Consider the following 20,063-nt stretch of genomic DNA (forward strand, 5'->3'; position numbering starts at 1 on the left):
CCTTGATGTGTCAATTGTACAGAGTTCTGTAGGCTGAACCAAAGGTCTTCAAGGAGTACCTGGAATTTTTTCTACTACTGTATGGTAATATCATAGGATTAAAACGAGTGCTGCTGATATTAACAGCCTGACAGGTTCTCCTTCATCCTGTGACCAAATGGAGGGAGTTAAAAGGTGGAGAAGGGATAATATAAACACTTAAACATTTTTCTTTGTTGTTATTCTCCAACTGCTTTGGCTGTAGCATTGGGACTGCTATCTGTGTTTGCTATGAAATTATTAGTGCCATGATGCTTATATTTTCACCCATCAACTACTTAATGATCAGTTAGAAAAGTGGTTTATCAATACATAAACATGTTAACTGGTATGGGTGTGGTTTTAGGGCTGAGGAAATAAAATCTTCATGCACCTTACTTTGGAAAACTAGCTTAAAACTTCTTCCATAGTTAACTGAATATAATCTTAAATTCCTATTGGGCAGAATAAGAAGCTCAAGGTACCTCTTCTGAAGAACTATTTATTTTCTAATGTTGATGTTATTTTTAAGTTAAGAAATGAAGGCAAAGCTTTAAAGTTGGTATCATTTTGTTGCGAGCTAAAGCTTTAAAGTTGGTATCATTTTGTTGCAAGCCAAATGAGTTCCTCAGTACAAGAGAGACATAGAGCTCCTGGAGTGTGTCTGGCAGAGACAGTTAAGGGCCTGAAGCAAGTCTTTTAAGAGGAGAGACTGAGGGACCTGGGCCTGTTCAGCCTCAAGATGAGAAGACTGAGGGGAGACCTCATTAATATCTGCCAATATCTGAAAGGAGAGCGTCAGGACAGAGCCAGGCTCTGCTCGATGGTGCCAAGGAATGGGGCAACAGGCAGAAACTGATTCACAGGAAATTCCTCCTGAACATGAGGAAGAACTTCTTTAATGGGAGGATGATGGAGCCCTGGAACAGGTTGCCCAGAGCAGTTGTGGAGTCTCCTTCACTGGAGATATTTAAGAACCATCTGGATGCAATTCTGTGCCTTGTGCTCTAGGATGATCCTGCTTGAGCAGGGAGGATGACCCACTGTGGTCCCTTCCAAACTGGCCCACTCTCCTTCTGTGATTCTGTGAAATGCCTCCTTTCTGTTATTTTATTTTTTTTCCTTTTTGCATGTAGGTGCTGATAAAATTGTGGAAGCACGAATGTAAGTGTGTTATTGCTGATCGTTTCACAACCTCAGAAGATGTTGATTGGTTTCATACAGCTGTGGCAAAACTCATTGAGGAGGAGTTTGAAGATCTGAAAGCTTTGTTGAATCATGAAACAGATGCATTCTTTGTTGACTTCTTAAGGGATGCACCTGCAAGAACTGGTAAAGATTTACTTTAAGAATCATGGAAATTATAAAATTAGGCAAGGGGATATGATAATCTTAGATACTATGAAAAATATGTTGTAAAAATTCATGCTAAATTTATGCACCAAAAGTGTCTTTTTCATCCAGTGGCTTTGAAGGTAATCCATGTTACCAGCTGTGGCAAATTTTTATCTTAATGGGATTTCTAAGTCTGTATTGATATCCAGTGTCTGTATAGAAGAGCCTTGCTTTCATTTAAATTGATGTGGCAGAAATACAGAACTGCCAAATAGTGAGCATGAGTCTTTTTTATTCCAAAAGGATCAAAGAAATTTGTTATGAATGACCTGAAATGGTGGGGTTGCAGTTGTAGATAAAGGATTGCAATGTAGGTAACATGCCCCAGAAATCTGATTAAAAAATACCGTCTCTGGGCTAATCCAATACTCTTTAGGAAGTAACTATTAAATGTAACAAATGACTATTAATTCAAATTTTCCTGAATGCTTGTTAAACCTCTTTAAAAACCTGTATGACTTATAGCAATACCTTTATGTCTTTCAAACAAAAATGTGGTGTCGCTGACCTCATTAAATTACCTGGGAATATTTATCAATTTTTGCAAAAGAACAGAAGACATTTGTTTGGGTTTAGGGAAGGTCGGTAGATGATTCAGTTATCTGTGTTGGTATCACTGCAATGATGGAGAGTGGAGCAATTGGAGACTGGCATGAATGGCCAATGCTATTTGAACCTTCCCTTGAACAATTGAAGTGGACAGAAGGCAGTGACAAAAGGAGAATAAAGGATAGGACATATTTCATTGGAAGGAATAAAATAGAAGAATAAAAGTAAATTGGTGTAAGAAAAGAAATAATTACAGCCTTAAATAACTTGCTAAATTTCATCAGTGTAGAGAAGACTGAAATGTAAGTCAGAATGCATACCGAGAGAGTGAGGAGTGATTTTTAATATGAAAATTTAAGTCCACACTAGAAACCATCATATTGAACTGAAAAATAAATGTATTTCTCAACATTTGATAAATGATAAAGGTATTTCTCAAAATTATTTTCCTTTTTGGTGACAGATTAAACGTACCTGTCCTGTAACATGCCTTTTTAGCATGGAACTTCATCTAAATACAAAGCGGGAGACTCTCATATAGAAAGGCTATATTTTGCCCTCAATGGATTTCAGGACCTAACCTAAGTCCCGAGCCTTGAGAATCTCCCTTTCTGTTTTTTGCTTTAAATGAAAAGAATAACAAGCGTCATTTTGTTTTATTTGTTCCTATAATGGCATTTAGTATTTCCCACTGTGGTGGGAGTGTACAAGCAGGACCTTGATTTCTAAGCTCTTAAATATATTAAAAATGACATCTGACATTGACTTCAAAGAGCCCTATGCTGAGATCAGTAATATGTTTACTGGTACCAGATAATCTTTTTGTCTCTGGGTTGTAAAAGCAAACAATATGTTTGTCCCTGAGAGAAATACAGGATGACTTAGATCTTCGTCAACTTTTACATCTTAGCTTCAAAGGAATTGTTTGTGGTGCTAGTGATCTCAAGACCCTCTACCTATTCAAAGGTGTTTTTATCAGTTGGTTTTGAGATTGTTAGTTAGTACTTTTGATTATGAATCTTGAGATTGAGCAAGACGTTAAAATAATACGTTTTTCTGGCTGCCTCTCTAAATAATGGAAAACTCTTCCCTTTCCTAGGTTTTGTACTTGATTATACTGTCCTTGGACATTAATAATAAAACTGTAGAAGCAGAATTAAGATGATATAATTATTTTAAATTTTTCAAAACTGTAAAAGTACCACTGCAGGTTAAGTTCTTGATGTATTTCTTATTAGTTTCTTATCAGGTTTAATTTGTTTAAATGTCTTATTCAACTTGTAAGAAATCGATTTCCACCTGGAATACTCCTTTAGTTTAACCAGTGCTTTTACAGGTTAAAATAAGAAGTCAATTGATTTAATTAGATTTAATCTAGAGGAGTGTTCATATGCAGAAGCAATATAGAGATAAAAGTTCTGAAATTAAGGTGACTTCAAGCAAACAAAAAATGCAATATAAAGGACAGCTGAAAAAGAATTAATAATTTGTGTATTTTGATAGAGTAGGTTCTGTGGTAAAATGTAATTTTCTCAAAATCGGTTTTTAAGTATGTATTTTGGGGTTTTAGTTTTGTTATTGTTTTTCTGTTGTTTTTTTTCCTTTGAAATTGCATGAGCATTAGAAAGGTGAATAGAAAGGAAATGGAGAAAAATTTGAAAGAAGAAAAAAGTTACAGACACTATTCTAAATACAGTTGAGTTTACTTGGGGGTTGGAGTTCTTTTCCCCACCTTTTTGTTCCTTAACTTCCACTGGCTTCTAGTGCTTTACTAAACCTTAGGGAAATACTTATTTTACTGGGATGATTTATTTCATTGATTTTAATTATTCCAATTAAAGATAATGTTCTGAATTATATATTTCTTCAGCAAGTTAGAAGAGGCTTAGCAAAACTGAATGATTTAGAATAACTAGAAAAATACATCCTGTAGCATATATAGTTCACAAAATCCTGAAACTAATTGAGCTAAATGTATGTAAATAAGAGCAAAATGTACTGTACTAGTATTATTTTTGAGGAAATCCAAATGACCAACCTAAAGCCCCCTGATGTCTGTCTGCTGGCACTGTTTCAATGAGATTTGTCAGGTATTTTTTAATGAAATATGGTCTGGATGAGAAGTGAGATGGATTAAAAATTGCTGAGTGGTCAAGCCCAGAAAGTGGTTGGTGTTCAGTGGCTCAAAGTCTAATCAGAGACCAGTATCCCAATGGTCAGCACATCCCAATGATGTATCCCAGGGGTCAGCACAGGGCCCAGCCATCCTCAACACTGTCATTAGTGGTCTGGGTGATGGGGCAGAGTGCACCCCTGGTTGATACCAGCCTGAACATGACCCAGCAGTGTACCCTTGCAGGAACAAAAAAACTAGTGACACCCTGAGCTGCATTAGAAGAAATATAGCCAGCAGGCCAAGGGAGGTGGTCCTTTCCCTTTTCCAGCACTAGTAAGGTGACACCTGAAGTGCTGCGTCCGAGTCTGGGATCCCCAATACAAGAAAGATATAGATATACTGGATAAAATCTACTGAAGAACTTGAACATCAGTAATCATCAGAAACATCAGAATTTTTCTTCTCCACCGTGACAGTCTGGTGCAGGTTGCCCAGAGATGTTGTGGAGTCTGTCTTTGGAGGTATTGAGAAGCCACCTGAGCATGGTCTTGGAGAACCAGCTCTAGGTGGCCCATCTTGGGCATGGGGTTGGACTAGATGACCTTCAGAGGTCCCTGATGATCTCAATTTTCTGTAATTTTATTTGCTGTAAGAATTCTTATGAATGAAAGCATGTCACCTTTCAGCATGATTAAGGTTATGAATGGAAAAATGAGGCAGCGGCACTGTTACCTCCTTTCTTTGAGAATTGACTTGTGCCTTTTATCACCTAAGGAAACAAATGTATGCTAATTCGCGGTGAATATATTTTTTGTTGTGGCAGTTATTAATTTCAAGAGTATGTTTTTTCTAGAGCAATTATTTAATCAATTTAGACTGTTTTTCTTTTACAGAAAAGATTATTTGCAATTTTAAACTGCAGTATTTATTTACCTTCATTCTCTGGTGCTACCTTTTTTCCAAGCACCTAAACAAGTATCATTTTTCATCATTCAAGTTTCAGATAAAGACAGCTATTTAGGTTTTTTTCTCATTTTGTCTTTAAAAATTACTTTGCTGAAATTACCATTTCTTGCAGGCAGGGTGTACTCAGCACTCTCATATGTACATCTAATATATAATATTATGTATAATAAACCTGTTTATGGGTGGTGAAACTTCTAGTTATCTTCACTTACTTGTCCCCTCATTGAACCTTTGTCAATTATTTAAACTGCTAAGGTTTTATTACTTGCTTTTTGTTCTAGATGAGAAACCAGAGGAAGCTAATTTAGATATTCCCAAAATCTATGAACCAATCTCCTCATTTAATCAGCTACGGGATCGTTTAAATAAGTTTTTGCAAGCATACAATGAGAATGTTCGTGGTACTGGAATGGACATGGTTTTCTTCGAGGATGCCATGGTTCATTTAGTCAAGGTACAGTCTTGCTGGATTGCCATTTGTTGTTGTTCACTTGCCCACATCTCCTTTGAATAGAGATATGCATGAATCAAGGTAAATTACTTCTGAAACTGCAGCAGCTAATTTATTGCTATCAAATATTTGATCCGTCACACTGTGACTAGGTATTAAAACCTAGTAAAAACTTTTTAGAAAATGCACCAGATGGAACTATTATACCTATCTTTTATGTTTGGTGGGATCATGGTGCTAGCTATTCTAATTTTATTTCAACCTTCCTCCTTAATTCTTCTGGGAGCCCTTCCTGTCTTTGGAATGAGTCAAATGAAATTCAGGTTAAGACATAATTGGTTGCTTCTGAAGGAGTACGCACAGCAGAGTAGGAATTAATGTAGTCCAAAATTCTTTTGTAGATCCACAGTATGCTCACTACTTTTAAAGTTCTTTTGACTATGGATTGGAGCTGACCATAACTTTCAGCACAGCACAGCTTGATATGATTGTTCACACAGAATAGGCTCATACAAAGGAGAGCTTTTTTTTTTTTTTTAACACTAGAACCCCTATTGTCTAAGTAGAATACTGAGGTTTTCAGTATTTTTTAAATTATTAATAACTGTATATGTAATTGCATCATCCCCCCAAATACAATATTAAATATCAAAACAGTTTAATTAGAGTTGACAAACACATTGCATCTGCGGTTTTCAAAATTTTTGCATTAATTCTTGTTATTTTGCAAAATTAGGCTCTTTCTTTCTAAGCTTTATGGCAAAATTAATGATGTTTTGCTCTGGATTTCTTTAGGACAATTGTAAATAATCATCACACTTACCAATACGTTTCTCATTTATTTCTAGGAAAAAACTATATAAGTTTAGGATGCAGTACATTTTTTTTTCACTGAACAGCCAACTGTCATCAGAAATATCTTTGGGTAGCTAGATGGTAAATACCTGAAATATTTTATTAGTATTTGCTTGGATAAAATGATAATTTTATGCTTTATGCAAAATGCTTTGCTTGGATAAAAAGTATTTATATGATTTTAAATTCTTGGAAACACGAACAACTGTGTAGACCTGAGAAAGCTTCTAAGAGAAAGCGAGATAGGCACAGTTGAGGTAATGCCTAATCTGAGCTGACATAATATGGCTTGAATGAGTTAAAGCTGAGGGATATCTTAAACAGAGAGCAAAGTTTCCAATTAACAGCTTGTGTGCCTCTGCCTGGAAACAGATCTAGTAGCCATTATTGAAATGACAAGTGGTATTGCAGGGATGTTGTGCAAATTAAATTTTCTTTCTCTGGTTAAATAATAAAGCTTAGAGTAAGCCTTCAAACTTGATTTTATCTTTCTTGTGAAACATTAACCAATGGAAAATAACAAATACATTACATTCAATATGTAAAATTAATAGGTTTAAAATTAGAGGAAATTGGCATGACTATCTTTAATGGCTTAGAAGGAGGTAAGTCAGAGAAAGGGCAAGTAAATAAAGTCTCACAGGTTGTTTACTGATACGATGGAATTCTGGAGTCATCAAAGAACTGTTCAAGATAATAAGGGAACAGAAGCCAATCCTGTGCATCATTGCTTGTATGGAGGAGACCAGCTGCTAACCAGCTGGATGGTATTATTGTGTCTTTGAGAGGGAATTGGCTCTGTGCTGCTCTGGATATTAATATAGGCTCTTCTGGGTACAGTGAGGATCTGTTCTCTTGCAACTGATGGGCTGCCATGTTTCATGGCATTGTTTTTTGGCTATGGGCTGTAAGACAAGTTCTGTATGCAGTTCACAGTTACTGCTGAAATTTTTTTTGCTCTGAATTCTAAAGGCTTTGTTTGTTTACACTGCACAGTCCTGAATTGAAGGGAAATGTGGAGCAGTAGGAAGCTACTGCCTTTTGATTTAAAATATAAATAATGAAGTGGGAAAGAAATGTTGATCTAATTGGGAGATGTTTCACTGCGATCAAATATTCATACTTGATACTGTGCATTTTTACAGTCAAGTAAATGAGAATTGTAACAAGTTTCATTATAAAGGCAGTGTTATTACCTGCTGCAGAGAATACTGAAGACTCTTTGTCCCGAATTTAACATGCCTGGGACAACCTGTCCTTCAGTCACAATGAGATGAGTCTTACCAAAGTTATCCAAAGGTCATGGTATTGGGGAAATTATTTCCTTCCCAATTTTGATAATCCAACATGCTGTGATAGCACATCACTAAGAAATCACAGCTGAGATTTACTTGCACTTTGTGGAAGATGTAATTCTACTGATAACTGAACCTACACAGTGATGGAATCAAATGGTTGCTATACTATCTGACAGGTCAACACTAAACACTGCGAAGTACAAATGTCCACAGAATATATTAATAGTAATATAGAACCCTTTAATTAAACCTTAAAGTGTTAATTTGTTCTTCATTTCTAATATAACTTTAGTAATATGGTAGCCTAGAATTTTTGGGTGTGTGACTCTTGCACATTGTATTGATGAATGACTGGTATATTACACAGATTTCCCGCGTGATTCGCACTCCTCATGGAAATGCTCTCTTAGTTGGAGTTGGTGGCTCAGGAAAGCAGAGCTTGACAAGACTGGCATCCTTCATAGCTGGCTATGACACATTCCAGATAACGTTAACAAGGTGAGCATTACCTGAAATTTAACTAAATAAGTACTTTGAGTTTTAAGTCTTCCTATAAATAAAACAGGCTCACATTCTCTGATCACCATCACATAGAGTGGAAGGACATGACTATCCTTTGAAACTTACTAGATCTATGTGATTTTCTGCAATAATTGTGAATTTTTGCTATCTTTGGAGTAGGAAAATTTGTTTCCTTCACAGAAAGAGTATTGGCGGTTTCAAGTTATCTTTGCATCTTTACACAGTACATTAAATGGTACTGAAAACGTTTTTAGGTGGTTATCTATCCAAAAGGCCTTTATGAATTAATCTTGTAATATTTGAAATACTGTCATCTGAGGAGGACGAATCTTTATCTATCCAAAAGGCCTTTATGAATTAATCTTGTAATATTTGAAATACTGTCATCTGAGGAGGACAAATCTTTATTCCTGCCCTCTAATTTGCTAGATGTTAGGTATCTGTCAGTATTTTGACAAACTTTTCCAAGTACATTATTCCCTTATTTCGCATTGTTCAACCCAGTACGGTGTCTTTTGAAATAAAGATGAAAAAAAGTTATAAATCCTCCTCTGAATGTCTCAGAATGAATACCATCCCAATTGTCTGTAGGACAGGTCAATTTTGGTACTCAAATGTCATTTTAGCAAAGTGAAATTATTTTAAATCTTTTGCAGGTGTGTTGGCTGCAGAAGGAATTGTAGGGTCACATGTGGGAATGTCCCTTGGTGTGGGTCTCATCAGAGGACCTATCTGAAATAAGCACCTTTATGCCTTAAGTTCCAAGACATTGTTTCTGACTTAAAATTGCTTAGGTTTTTTTACCCTTTTGGTGAGAAGACTTTTTTAAAAAGAGATGAGTATTTGTTCAACTAACATGTTTTTTTTTGCAGATCATACAACACTTTAAACTTGATGGAAGATCTGAAACTCTTATACAGAACAGCAGGACTGCAAGGCAAAGGCACCTGTTTTCTTTTTACAGACAATGAGATCAAAGATGAGTCATTCTTGGAATACTTGAACAATGTGTTGTCATCAGGAGAGGTAAGATGATCAATTTTCTGCTTTTTAAAGTTCATAATTGTGAGGCAACGAAAGAGTTTGTTTGAATATTTTGTTTTAAGTCAAGAGTACACTTCCAAAAACTAGAACTCAAGTGCTTTTTGCCATTAAAGTAGTACTAAAAATGAATGCAGTCTCCAAAATCTACAAAATCCTAGGTTAGACTGAGCGAAGTGATCTCAAGGGACATGAGAACAGCTTTAAAAAAATAAAATTTGGACTTGAGAACTATTACTGATGTTTTTAAAAGTTGTCTGTTAAATTAACTATTAGTGTACAGTTAGTTTTGGTATGGTAAATTCATGTCCAGAATTGATGGATTTTATTGGTTTTATTTTTTTATTTATTATTTTAGGGTTATGTTTCAGAGTAATTGCTACTAGTTATTAGAAGTTAAAGAGAAGGAATGAAAGCTATTGGAGGGTGGGGTTTAAAATTTACAGCAAGTTCGATTTCAGTCTATTTGATGGAATCACTTCATTAAAACTTCTTGTTTAAAGAAAGGAGTTGGGGGGTGCTAATAATTTCAGTGTCTGAGATGTATGTCCCTTCCTACAATGGTGTGTATTAAAAGAACCTTTTGCTGTATCCTCTATTTTGGATCATCTCAAAAAGCATGAAAAATCTTCCTTTTCCCGAAGGTCTCAAACTTATTTGCACGTGATGAGGTAGATGAGATCATTAGTGACCTCATTCCCTTCTTCAAAAAGGAGTATCCACGAAGACCTCCAACCAGTGAAGCTCTGTATGACTATTTCATGGCCAGAGTCCGTGAGAACCTTCACGTAGTACTTTGCTTTTCACCAGTAGGTGAAAAATTCCGAAATAGGGCCCTGAAGTTCCCTGCTCTCATTTCTGGATGCACTATAGATTGGTTCAGCCGATGGCCTAAGGATGCGCTGGTGGCAGGTACGAGTAGGTTTTATCTTTGCAGACACATAATTTTCTGATCAGTGTTCATGTAAATGTTTTAATTGTGTTGAATTTTACCAGAAGAAACTTAATTGATTCTAAAATTTGATGTCAGTATTCTCTTCTTAAATGCCTGTTTTATTAAGCTGTCAAAATATTTCTAACAGAGGAATGGTTTTGAACACAGTTTAAAGAAAAATTCCCTGTGAAGATGTCTTAAAAGTATTTGTAAAGAATGCAAAGATGCTATTAAAGAAAGAGATTATTTGTGAATATGTCTGTGATAGAGCATACAGTAGCAGGTGGTGATTATCCAGTCCCTGGTAGGTAGCAGCTAGGTCCAAAGTGAAAAAGCAGTTGCACATTTTGGAGATGAATAGTGACAGATCCTTAGCTATACTTTTTATTCACACATGTGGAATAATATTCAGAATCTGATGCTGAAGAGTAAAGAAGACTGGGTTTTCAGAAGCTGGGCTAAAGCCAAGATACTACATGCTGACTTGTTTTATAGTGACTTGTTTATTAGCTAAGATGCTTTTATAAATATTTACTTACATTTAGGCTTTCTTTCTTTCCTAAGTGTCTGAACACTTCCTGTCCTCATTTGATATGGACTGCAGTGCTGATACAAAGAGGGAAATTGTGCAGTGTATGGGCTCATTCCAGGATGGAGTGGCAGAAAAGTGTTCTGATTACTTTCAAAGATACAGACGTTCTACACATGTGACTCCCAAATCCTACCTGACCTTTATTCAGGGATACAAAACCACATACAAAGAAAAGCATGCTGAAGTGCAAATATTATCAAACAGGTAAACTCTGGTTTCTTCTGTTTTTCTGTGGTTTTCTTCCCCAGGTAGGTATAGTCTGGTATGCTTCATTTCAATGAATGGCTTGTCTCCTCACACAGCAAAAAAGGTATTTTTAATTCCTAAAATTATGTGAAGGTGTAACTTATTCAAATATTAAAGTTGCTCTTGTCCTATAAGATAAAGACTATATATATTTGGGGGGCAGGGAGAGTAGTGGTGCTTGAAAAATAGAAGTAGAAGGAATATGAGGTGAATATAAATTATACCCACGTGTTTTCAAAGAGTAAAAGAAGACATCTACATGTAATTTCATAATATACTGATAATAGCATTTAATTTGCCAGTTGACAACTTTTGTTTCCTTGTTGAACACTTGTAACCTCCTGTTATGAACATGTAAGGAATATCCTAAGTGGTTTTGTGAACACAGAGCCTCACTTAGACTCCTGAGCTTTTTACTTGTACATTATTAAGGTGGTTTTGATATACTTTTTCCTGTTTTCAGATGCTTTATTAAACTAGTGATATCTATTTGCAGATATATCTTCGTGTCAGGAGCACCCAACTATAGTGTATCAGTTGGTATCACCCTTAAGAAAAACTGCCTTCTCAGTTTTGAAAGATTGTTAATAAGAGCTGGAAACCTTAAAGAAAGGCTTTAACTTGTTTATTTGGCATTGAAACATTATTTGTCTTCAAAGTCAAATTGAGTTTGAAACCTGTAGTTGTGTTAGGGTGAAGGCTTGTAAAACAGAAGGCTATTGCCCTGTTTTCTGCCTTCAGATTTACCAAATTAGTTCATGAAGTCCAATTTCTTCCACTTAATTGCGCTGTCTGAATCTGTTGGGGGTTACACTTTGTTCTCCTGTATTTGTTCAGCTGTCCAAGTACTGGATAGCCTTTGCAATAGCAATCTCTGTAGAAGCCTTTTAAACTTGTCTGAAAAGTCCCAAGTGAAGAGTTTTTGATAGAAAAAAAAAGCACTGTTGAAGGGGCATTTTAATGCTGAATCAGAGAAGTCTTACCTCAATACTATTTTTCTCTCTTTTGCTTGGTCTTGGTTTGTTTTAAGTTTCCACTTCAAATAAGAAATATTGATTGGTTATAATTTTCAGAATTTTGGTGATCAGAAAATGCTTTCTGCTGTACAGAACTCAGTTCTTTGATTATTGGCTCAAGAGGAACAGTGGCATTTATAGAACCAACATGTAGGATTTTATGCAATGAGAAAGGCATACTGTTTGATCAGAAGTGGGTAAAATTTCAAGCCAAAAACTTTATTAATGTACTTCATTGTCCACTTTATTGATTCTGAAGATATCAGAAAGGTAAAAGTTATTGTCCAAGTTTTTTTTTTGGTGTAAAACATCTTTTGCAATTGTTCATTCTGATTGATGTGATTCAGTCTATAGCTGGAAAGTGTAAATTACATAGTGAATGAGATGCTTTTTATTTTGCTTTTTAACTTCAGAATAAATACTGGTCTGGAAAAATTGAAAGAGGCCTCTGAGTCAGTAGCTGCTCTAAGCAGAGAACTGGAGTTAAAAGAAAAAGAACTTCAAATTGCCAATGAAAAAGCTGACATGGTATGTACAACCTTCAAAGTGTATTGCTGTTTGGTTTTTTTTCTCCTTTTCTTCCTTCCATTTTGAAAAAAATAATTAAAATGAAGTTAAATATTGGAAAGAAAGGATTTTGGAGAAAATTATGGTATTTGAGTTTTCTGGAATTGATCAGATATGATTTTGCAAAAAAACCCCTCTTTTAACTTACGGCGTGTGGGTTTTCTCACATTCTAGGTATTGAAAGAAGTTACTGTAAAAGCACAGGCTGCTGAGAATGTCAAAGGGGATGTTCAGAAAGTGAAAGACAAAGCTCAAGCTATTGTAGACAGTATCACAGTTGACAAAGCCATTGCTGAAGAGAAGTTGGAGGCTGCCAAGCCTGCTCTGGAAGAGGCAGAGGCAGCCTTACAGGTTAGTACTTGGACCATGTACAGCATTACCACTAAGAAGGTGGATGTCTTTGAAACACAAAATTGCAGGTGCATTGCATAGCTCTTCACGTGATAGAAAAAAATATATGCATTTTGAGCCTTTTTGGGTTCTGCTTTGTTTTTCTTTTTTCACATGAGTACCAACCCCAAAACAGTCAGTTTTCAGAAAAGGGCAAGTTCTAACTTTCTTTGAAACTATAATTGATTATAGCATGAGCTGCAGCCTAATATTAGACTAGTAACTGAATATTGATACTATCATTAAAATATTGATACTATCATTAAACAGCTTGTGTGCAATGAGTGAAATGCTGTCCATGTAAAATCAGTTGTAATTTCATCCAAATCCAAACCTTCTATTTTAAGTTTTCACAAAGAAATTGCATTTTCAATAGGTTTTCTGGTCCACTATTTTCCATCTTTAAAAAAATCTTTCCTTAGGAGCTGTAGCATTATCAAGACTTCATTTTCTTCACCACACGTTTCTTGTAAAGCTTTTTTAATAAAATGTCCAAACATTTAAGATTGAAAAAGATTAATATTAGTTGATCTTGCATAAGTTTATCTTTGTCAGCTCAGCTGACTTTATAGGAGGATGGGCCTCAAGACATTTTGCTGTGTGAAGTATTAGTGGAATCTGAAATATACCCGTTAGATGCTAGCAGGGAGCTCACATCTCAAGAAATAGAAAAGTATGAAGGAAAAAACCTGAAGGATAGACAAACCTCAAAGGGTTTTATGTAGATTTGCTGGAAATTACACCGCTCCATTTGAGAGGCTGCCAGTAGTTGAGATGGTTAAAGACTGATCTGAAGGAATTGCATTATTAGCTTTGAAATCTAGTGTAGAAGAATTTTTATGGATCTTCTGAATGTAAGTCTTCACTTTGATTGAGAGATGTTTAACAGCCTCTGACTGCCATGATGCTTAAAGGACAGAGAGCAAAAGTCTGAATGAAGGTTGATGACCTGGCAGCTGGGAAAAGTGAAATATGGGAGAAGGTTTTATTATAAGACCCTGATATATTGCCACAGGAAAAAGGTTAAAGAGCTAGCAACAACAAAACAGCAAACTGGGTAGTAGGCAAACATTCTGACAGGTGAAAAAATAAGCAATGTTATGTTAATTAGTCAGCATCTGCAGTATAAAGATGGCACTTATATCATGTGTCTGGACCTGTATCTTATTAAAGGTTACTTTCTGCTTTTGACTAAAATGGCTGAACCAGAACAATATTGCTCTTCTTGAAATGTAGGGTGCTAATAAATGAAAACCTGATTTCAAGAAAAAGTGATGCTGGCATTATTGTAAAACTTCTCAATTGGAAAAAATTTAATTTCTGTAATTTTCTCTAATAAATTGTGTTGCCTATGTCTAAAGGGGAAAGGCAAACTATCATAAAAAGAGAATCTTATAATCATTACAGATTTGCAAATTTGAGCTAGGGATTCCTATAGTAGAATTCTGCTTGCAGAGTAGATAAATACCTATTAAAATATTTGGTAAATAGAAAGGTCATTACCCAGATGGGAAAAAAAAGTGATTAGCTATTTTACTCAATTTTTAATATGTTTTAAGTATAATAAATGCTACATTAAGAGAAAGGTAGGTACAGAATGTCTTATAAGCATTTCTAAACACATAGTGAGAATAGTTTGAGTAAGAATTGTCAGAGTTCAGAAAAACTTTGTTGCATTTTGCCCTGTAATAAAAATAGCACATTAAATGCATAGCTATAAACAAGTAAATAAATAAATAAAATTTAAATGTAAAAAATTTTGGCACAATTTGTATGTTAGCAAAAATAAGGCTGAGCTGAATTTCCTAACAGTCACTAAGAAACACTGGGTAAAGTTTTCACACAGATATCAGGAAAATCTCTGGTGAATTATTTGATGCACACTGAACCCAACAAGAAGCAAAATATTGAAGGGAAGCAAAGGGCTGGCAGAGGGAAGGCAGCCTGGGTGGTCTGCAGTGCTTTTAAGTCCCTTTATTGAAGTGTAGACACAAGTAATTAAAATCTGCCTTCATGAATTCCCAGTGAGGCGTGTGCTAGGCTAGAAGCAAGATGTCATGACACTCACAATACTCTGTTTGAGTACTCAGATTACTCAGTAATCTGTTGCTTACTGTTTGGGCTGTTGTGTACTTGGACTAATTAAATGGCCTCTAAATAAGCAAAGCTTCTGCTCAGAGTTGTGTGTGTTGTAGGAGCAGATCTGCCCATCCGCTTTCACCATTGTTCAGTGGTTTTTTTGCTTTGTATGGGGTGCAGGAAACACTGTTGCTCAAATCAATTCTTCTCTAAGGAGACCTCTTCAGCAGACTCTTCTGATAAGTCTTTTCTGATTCATGATGTAGAGTTATAAGTTACAGTGTTAGGGTAGTAAGACTTATTTAGCCTTACTTATTAAAGTCTAGGTTTTCATACCTTATATATTTTTCTTGCAAGCCTGCTTCTACACCAGGAATATTCCTGGTAAGATGTATTGGAAAGTACAAACATATGCAGATACGAGTTTCCTTAATTTACCTTCATTTGCTAGATGTCAACAGAAAGTATTTCCTTTCTAGACACAGTTTCTGGTCAATATGTTTGCATTTAAAAAACAAGTAAAATTTCAAGATATTTCTGGTTTTCTCTTTTTTATTGTCAAAACAGTTCATGGTAGTTTTGAGTTTTAAGGTGCTGCTGTGGAGGTGCTGTGCTGAGGTTTCCTAGGAGTTGATAGGAGTTAGTAGTGAAAATCTAATGCAGAGGTTCTTCTAGATTCATGCTTTTTAGAGGTAAAAAGAACATATATATTTTTCTTTTTTTCTCTCATGGATTAATACTGTTGGTGAGCTTATGCTCCATGTTTTCTGAACTGAACAGTAGCAGTAATTGCTTTGCCCTTTGTTTTCAATTCCTAGACAATAAAACCTGCAGACATTGCCACGGTGCGCACCCTGGGCCGGCCGCCTCACCTCATCATGCGCATCATGGACTGCGTGCTGCTGCTCTTCCAGCGCAAAGTCAACCACGTCAAAATCGATCAGGAAAAACGCTGTACTGTCCCATCGTGGCAAGAATCACTGAAGCTGATGACAACAGGCAACTTCTTACAGAGCCTACAGGTGCTTGTGCAACCTTTTACTTTTTTATGTATTTCATTTTTATAATGTAAGAAAATAAGGGACAATGTTTTCTCTGGTGTTCATAGGAGAGCAAATGTGCGACAGAAATCACACAATAGATCTGAAATGTTATGGGCTTAAGAATAAATATGTCAGAATGAAATAAACTTTAATCCTACTTGCAAATTCATGTTATAGATCACCTATAATTTTTCCTAAGTAAGGCAATGAAATTGTTTTAGGTGACAAATGACTCAAAGCTTGAAGCATTTGGTTTGGATAGCCATTACTTATCTGTTTCATTAAACCTGATAACAAACATCTTTTTTTCTAATATTTAACTTTTCATGAATTTTCAACATTTTAGCTTGCACTTTGATATGGAAAAGCATAGATGGTTATTAGGATGAACACAACCTTTTTCAAATGTGGGATATTTTTGGTTCACAGGATTTGTCTAGGGCAATGGAAAGACCAACTAACTGGTAAACAAATCCCTTTTCATAACTTAAACTAATAATATTATGATTTATCTATCTTGATCTTGCATAATATTTATCTTTGCTCAGCTGACTTTATAGTCAAGATGTGCCTCAAGACATTTTGCTGTAAGCAGTACTAATGAAATCTGAAATATACCTGTTAGATGCTAGAAGGGAGCTCACATCTCAAGAAACAGAAAAGTATGAAGAAAAATCCTGAAGGACAGACAGACCTCAAAGGGTTTTGCATCACACTCTCTGCCCCATCGGACAGTCCATGAAATGTAGGATAATCCACATCATACGCTATGCCTCTCCATCAAAAACCCAAACATTATCGGAATGAATGGTATATATTCCTGTCCCACTGAGTGTTATCATTCCTGATTTCTGCATTTTGAGTTTACTTAATTTGTCACTGGTCTAGTAAGAGGCTTGACCAGCTTTGTGTAGTTGGTAGTGCCATGGATGCTGTTTATGTAGAATTCACATTGCATCTTCTTGTAAAGGTTTTTTAATTTTCTATAGGACTTCAACATTTAATTTTGCTTGTGCTTAATTAAACCCATTTGTGCTTCAGGGAACAGATCTTTTTCAAGTTTGTCTGGGATTGGGTTTCATTATACATTGTAAATAAATTTGAGGGAGAAAACTGAGAACTTTTCGGGAGGAAAAAGGAAAAATATGCTTTTTCAAGAAAATAGTAAAAAAAAATTCTTTAAAAATTAAATGCATTCCAGTAATTAGACAAGGTAATTTAAGGGTAAGATAGATGGCTTGACCTTTGAAAGGACTGTCTTGCAGAATGTATGTTTTTGAACTAGAGTTTAGCTCTTCATTTTCTTTTTGAAGATTGTTAAAACTTATTTTGTATTAAGCAAAATGAATTTTTTAGCAGGACTGGTGACATTTTGAAACAACGATTAGCTGTCTAACAGGAGTAGTGAGTGTGAGATAGCAAAGATCATAAATGAAAGCAAACTTTTTTCCATTTTGTAAGTATATATAAGAGTGGAATGACTTTGTAAAGGTCTCAAAGATACATGTGACAAATAATTTCATATACGTTGTTTATGAGTAACACTTGTGATTTTCCTGGTGTTCTATGTGTTCTGAAATACATGTAAATATCATTTACATTTACTGTGTGTATTTTGTAACTTGCACTTTCAAAAATTTTTTTCAGCAATTTCAGAAAGACACAATTAACGAAGAAGTGGTAGAACTTTTGAGTCCTTATTTTGAAATGGTGGACTACAACATTGAGACAGCTAAGAGAGTATGTGGGAATGTTGCTGGCCTTTGCTCATGGACGAAAGCTATGGCGGTATTTTTTTCCATCAACAAAGAAGTATTACCTTTGAAGGTATGTATGTTTGTCAGTCAAAGACATCCTCTGCTCCTTGTCATCCTCACCTGTTTTCACTTGAGGATTTAATCTGTGGGAAACTTCATCTGCCATATTTAACTGGTGGTTCCCTCTCTTGAAATTTATTACCTTGAACACTGTACTTCTACAATAAAATATATTTCAAATGTACTTCCACTCGTACATTTGAGTTGTCAAAATTATGAAAGAGATGGTGTGATTTTTATGTCTCTGGACCCCTACTCGATGAGATCAAAACATCTGTCATCTAGTTAAATACACTACTGCAATTGCTCTACATTAATTTAGAATTAATTAGAAAAAGGCCTTGAGATTTGGTTTCCTTTGCTATTCCAGTTCTCAGTTCATAGGAGGATTGTACAGATACTCTTCATCAGTGTTATGTAGAGAAAAAAACAGGCCTAAGCAGTTAGAATGAAAGTCAGGCAGAACATGGTAACAGAAAATAGCTTGTATTATAATGAGAATGACAGAGAAAGGGAGCAAGATTTGTATTTCAGACTAGCATATTGGTAGGACAAATCAAGTAGACTTGTAGACATCATTCCCTTCTGCAAGCCGTGTCAGACTAACTTTTGTGCCACATGAGGAATGACTGGCATTTCCAGAAGTATTTAAATTTTTTTTATAACTGACATTAAGCCAACTGTTCAAGTGCAGCTATCTGAAATTAGAATATTGTTTGTTGTAAAATTCAAATAAAAGGTTTTGCTGTGTTATGAAATCTCTACTGAAGAGTTTGATTTGGAAATGTAGTACAGGAAAGCTTTCTGAAATATATTGTAGCAAATACTTCGAAATTCTCTGTGTATGAATACACTTCTATGTTTTTATTTTCTGTAGGCTAACTTAGCAATTCAGGAGAAACGCCTAACCAGTGCAATGCTGGATCTGCAGAAAGCTCAAGAAGAACTGGGAGCCAAGCAAGAAGAATTAGATATTGTGCAGGCAGAGTATGAAAATGCAATGAGAGAAAAGCAGGTGAATTGCTCTTCACAGAAAAGAAGTTTCTACTCTTGCTTTAAGGAACACTTAATGTGTTTGTTCAATTTCACTGTTATTCCTTGTTGATGGACAGCAGTTGAAAGATAGATAGTATTTGAATACTGTCTCTTTGCTTTCTACATCTCTCCTTTGCCTCTGATCCTCTCCCCTCTTCCCTTCCACCCCATCAAAAACTATTTTATTTGTATTCTTTATTCAGTGCCTACTGCTGTAACTTCAAGTTCCACGTATGCTATATGTGTATAGTGTATTTGAGTAGAATTCCTCAGAATGAATAAGTATCAAGAATTTTACATACTAGTCAACAACTGCACCAAAATAAAAGTTAAGAACAGAAATATTAAAAAGAAATATTGAGTCATGTTTCTAGGAGATGTTGATAGTTTGTCCTGATATATTTTTTCCATCTCACTTTCCCTCCTCTGCATGGTGATAGAAATGTTTAAGAATATATTTCTAACCTGTTGTTTATCTACTGGTTTAATGAGGTGTAGAGATTTTTTCTGACCTATCAGATATATGACTGTAAACAATTTCTTTTGGCGCATGGTTTTCTTTAGACTTTGCTGGAAGATGCTGAGCGTTGCCGACATAAAATGCAAACTGCCTCAAGTCTTATAAGTGGTTTAGCAGGTGAAAAAGAGAGGTGGACAGAACAGAGTAAAGAATTTGCCATGCAAACCAAGAGATTGGTTGGTAAGTTTTTATCCAAACCTTTAAATTTGGAATCGAATTGTTTGAATTATGTTTAGTGAAACTGAAAACATTTGAAACGTCAAACTTCTCCTTTGTATCTTAGATCCCTGTTTCAAAAGCGAAGGTAATTGTTTTAATTTCCTTGCTAAAGCCCTGTTAGATGAAAAATAAATATAAGGCTAAAGTTCATATTTAAAAAGAAAAGGTTTGGATGCTGAGAATGTAGTGACATTATAATTTTAACTTGACTGATATTTGTAGGTACAGTCCAAAGAGAGTAATGTGCTAGCAAGTGCCAATAAAACGTGTATGACTGAGAATATATATTGAGGTGAGGAAGACTGATACTCAGCCACTGACATTTATACATAGAAATCAATATTTTTAACTGCAGTTACTAATGTTCATAAGAATTTGCTTGTTAGAAGGTCAT

The 20,063-nt window shown here is 35.3% G+C and overlaps 1 protein-coding gene across 1 annotated transcript in view; it reads left to right on the forward strand.

Moving 5' to 3' along the window:
- DNAH5 (dynein axonemal heavy chain 5) overlaps positions 1 to 20,063 on the forward strand; it is a 134,011-nt gene that overhangs the window by 89,542 nt on the left and 24,406 nt on the right. Inside the window, exons 51-62 of the mRNA XM_058023017.1 lie at positions 1,155 to 1,350; positions 5,326 to 5,498; positions 8,016 to 8,146; positions 9,043 to 9,196; positions 9,856 to 10,123; positions 10,710 to 10,941; positions 12,413 to 12,527; positions 12,741 to 12,917; positions 15,854 to 16,057; positions 17,726 to 17,905; positions 18,773 to 18,910; positions 19,495 to 19,630. Of these exons, the coding sequence (XP_057879000.1) occupies positions 1,155 to 1,350; positions 5,326 to 5,498; positions 8,016 to 8,146; positions 9,043 to 9,196; positions 9,856 to 10,123; positions 10,710 to 10,941; positions 12,413 to 12,527; positions 12,741 to 12,917; positions 15,854 to 16,057; positions 17,726 to 17,905; positions 18,773 to 18,910; positions 19,495 to 19,630 (2,104 nt within the window). The remainder of the gene's footprint in view (positions 1 to 1,154; positions 1,351 to 5,325; positions 5,499 to 8,015; positions 8,147 to 9,042; positions 9,197 to 9,855; positions 10,124 to 10,709; positions 10,942 to 12,412; positions 12,528 to 12,740; positions 12,918 to 15,853; positions 16,058 to 17,725; positions 17,906 to 18,772; positions 18,911 to 19,494; positions 19,631 to 20,063) is intronic.

Source organism: Melospiza georgiana, chromosome 1 (assembly GCF_028018845.1).
Source record: "Melospiza georgiana isolate bMelGeo1 chromosome 1, bMelGeo1.pri, whole genome shotgun sequence".
Lineage (NCBI taxonomy): Eukaryota > Metazoa > Chordata > Aves > Passeriformes > Passerellidae > Melospiza > Melospiza georgiana.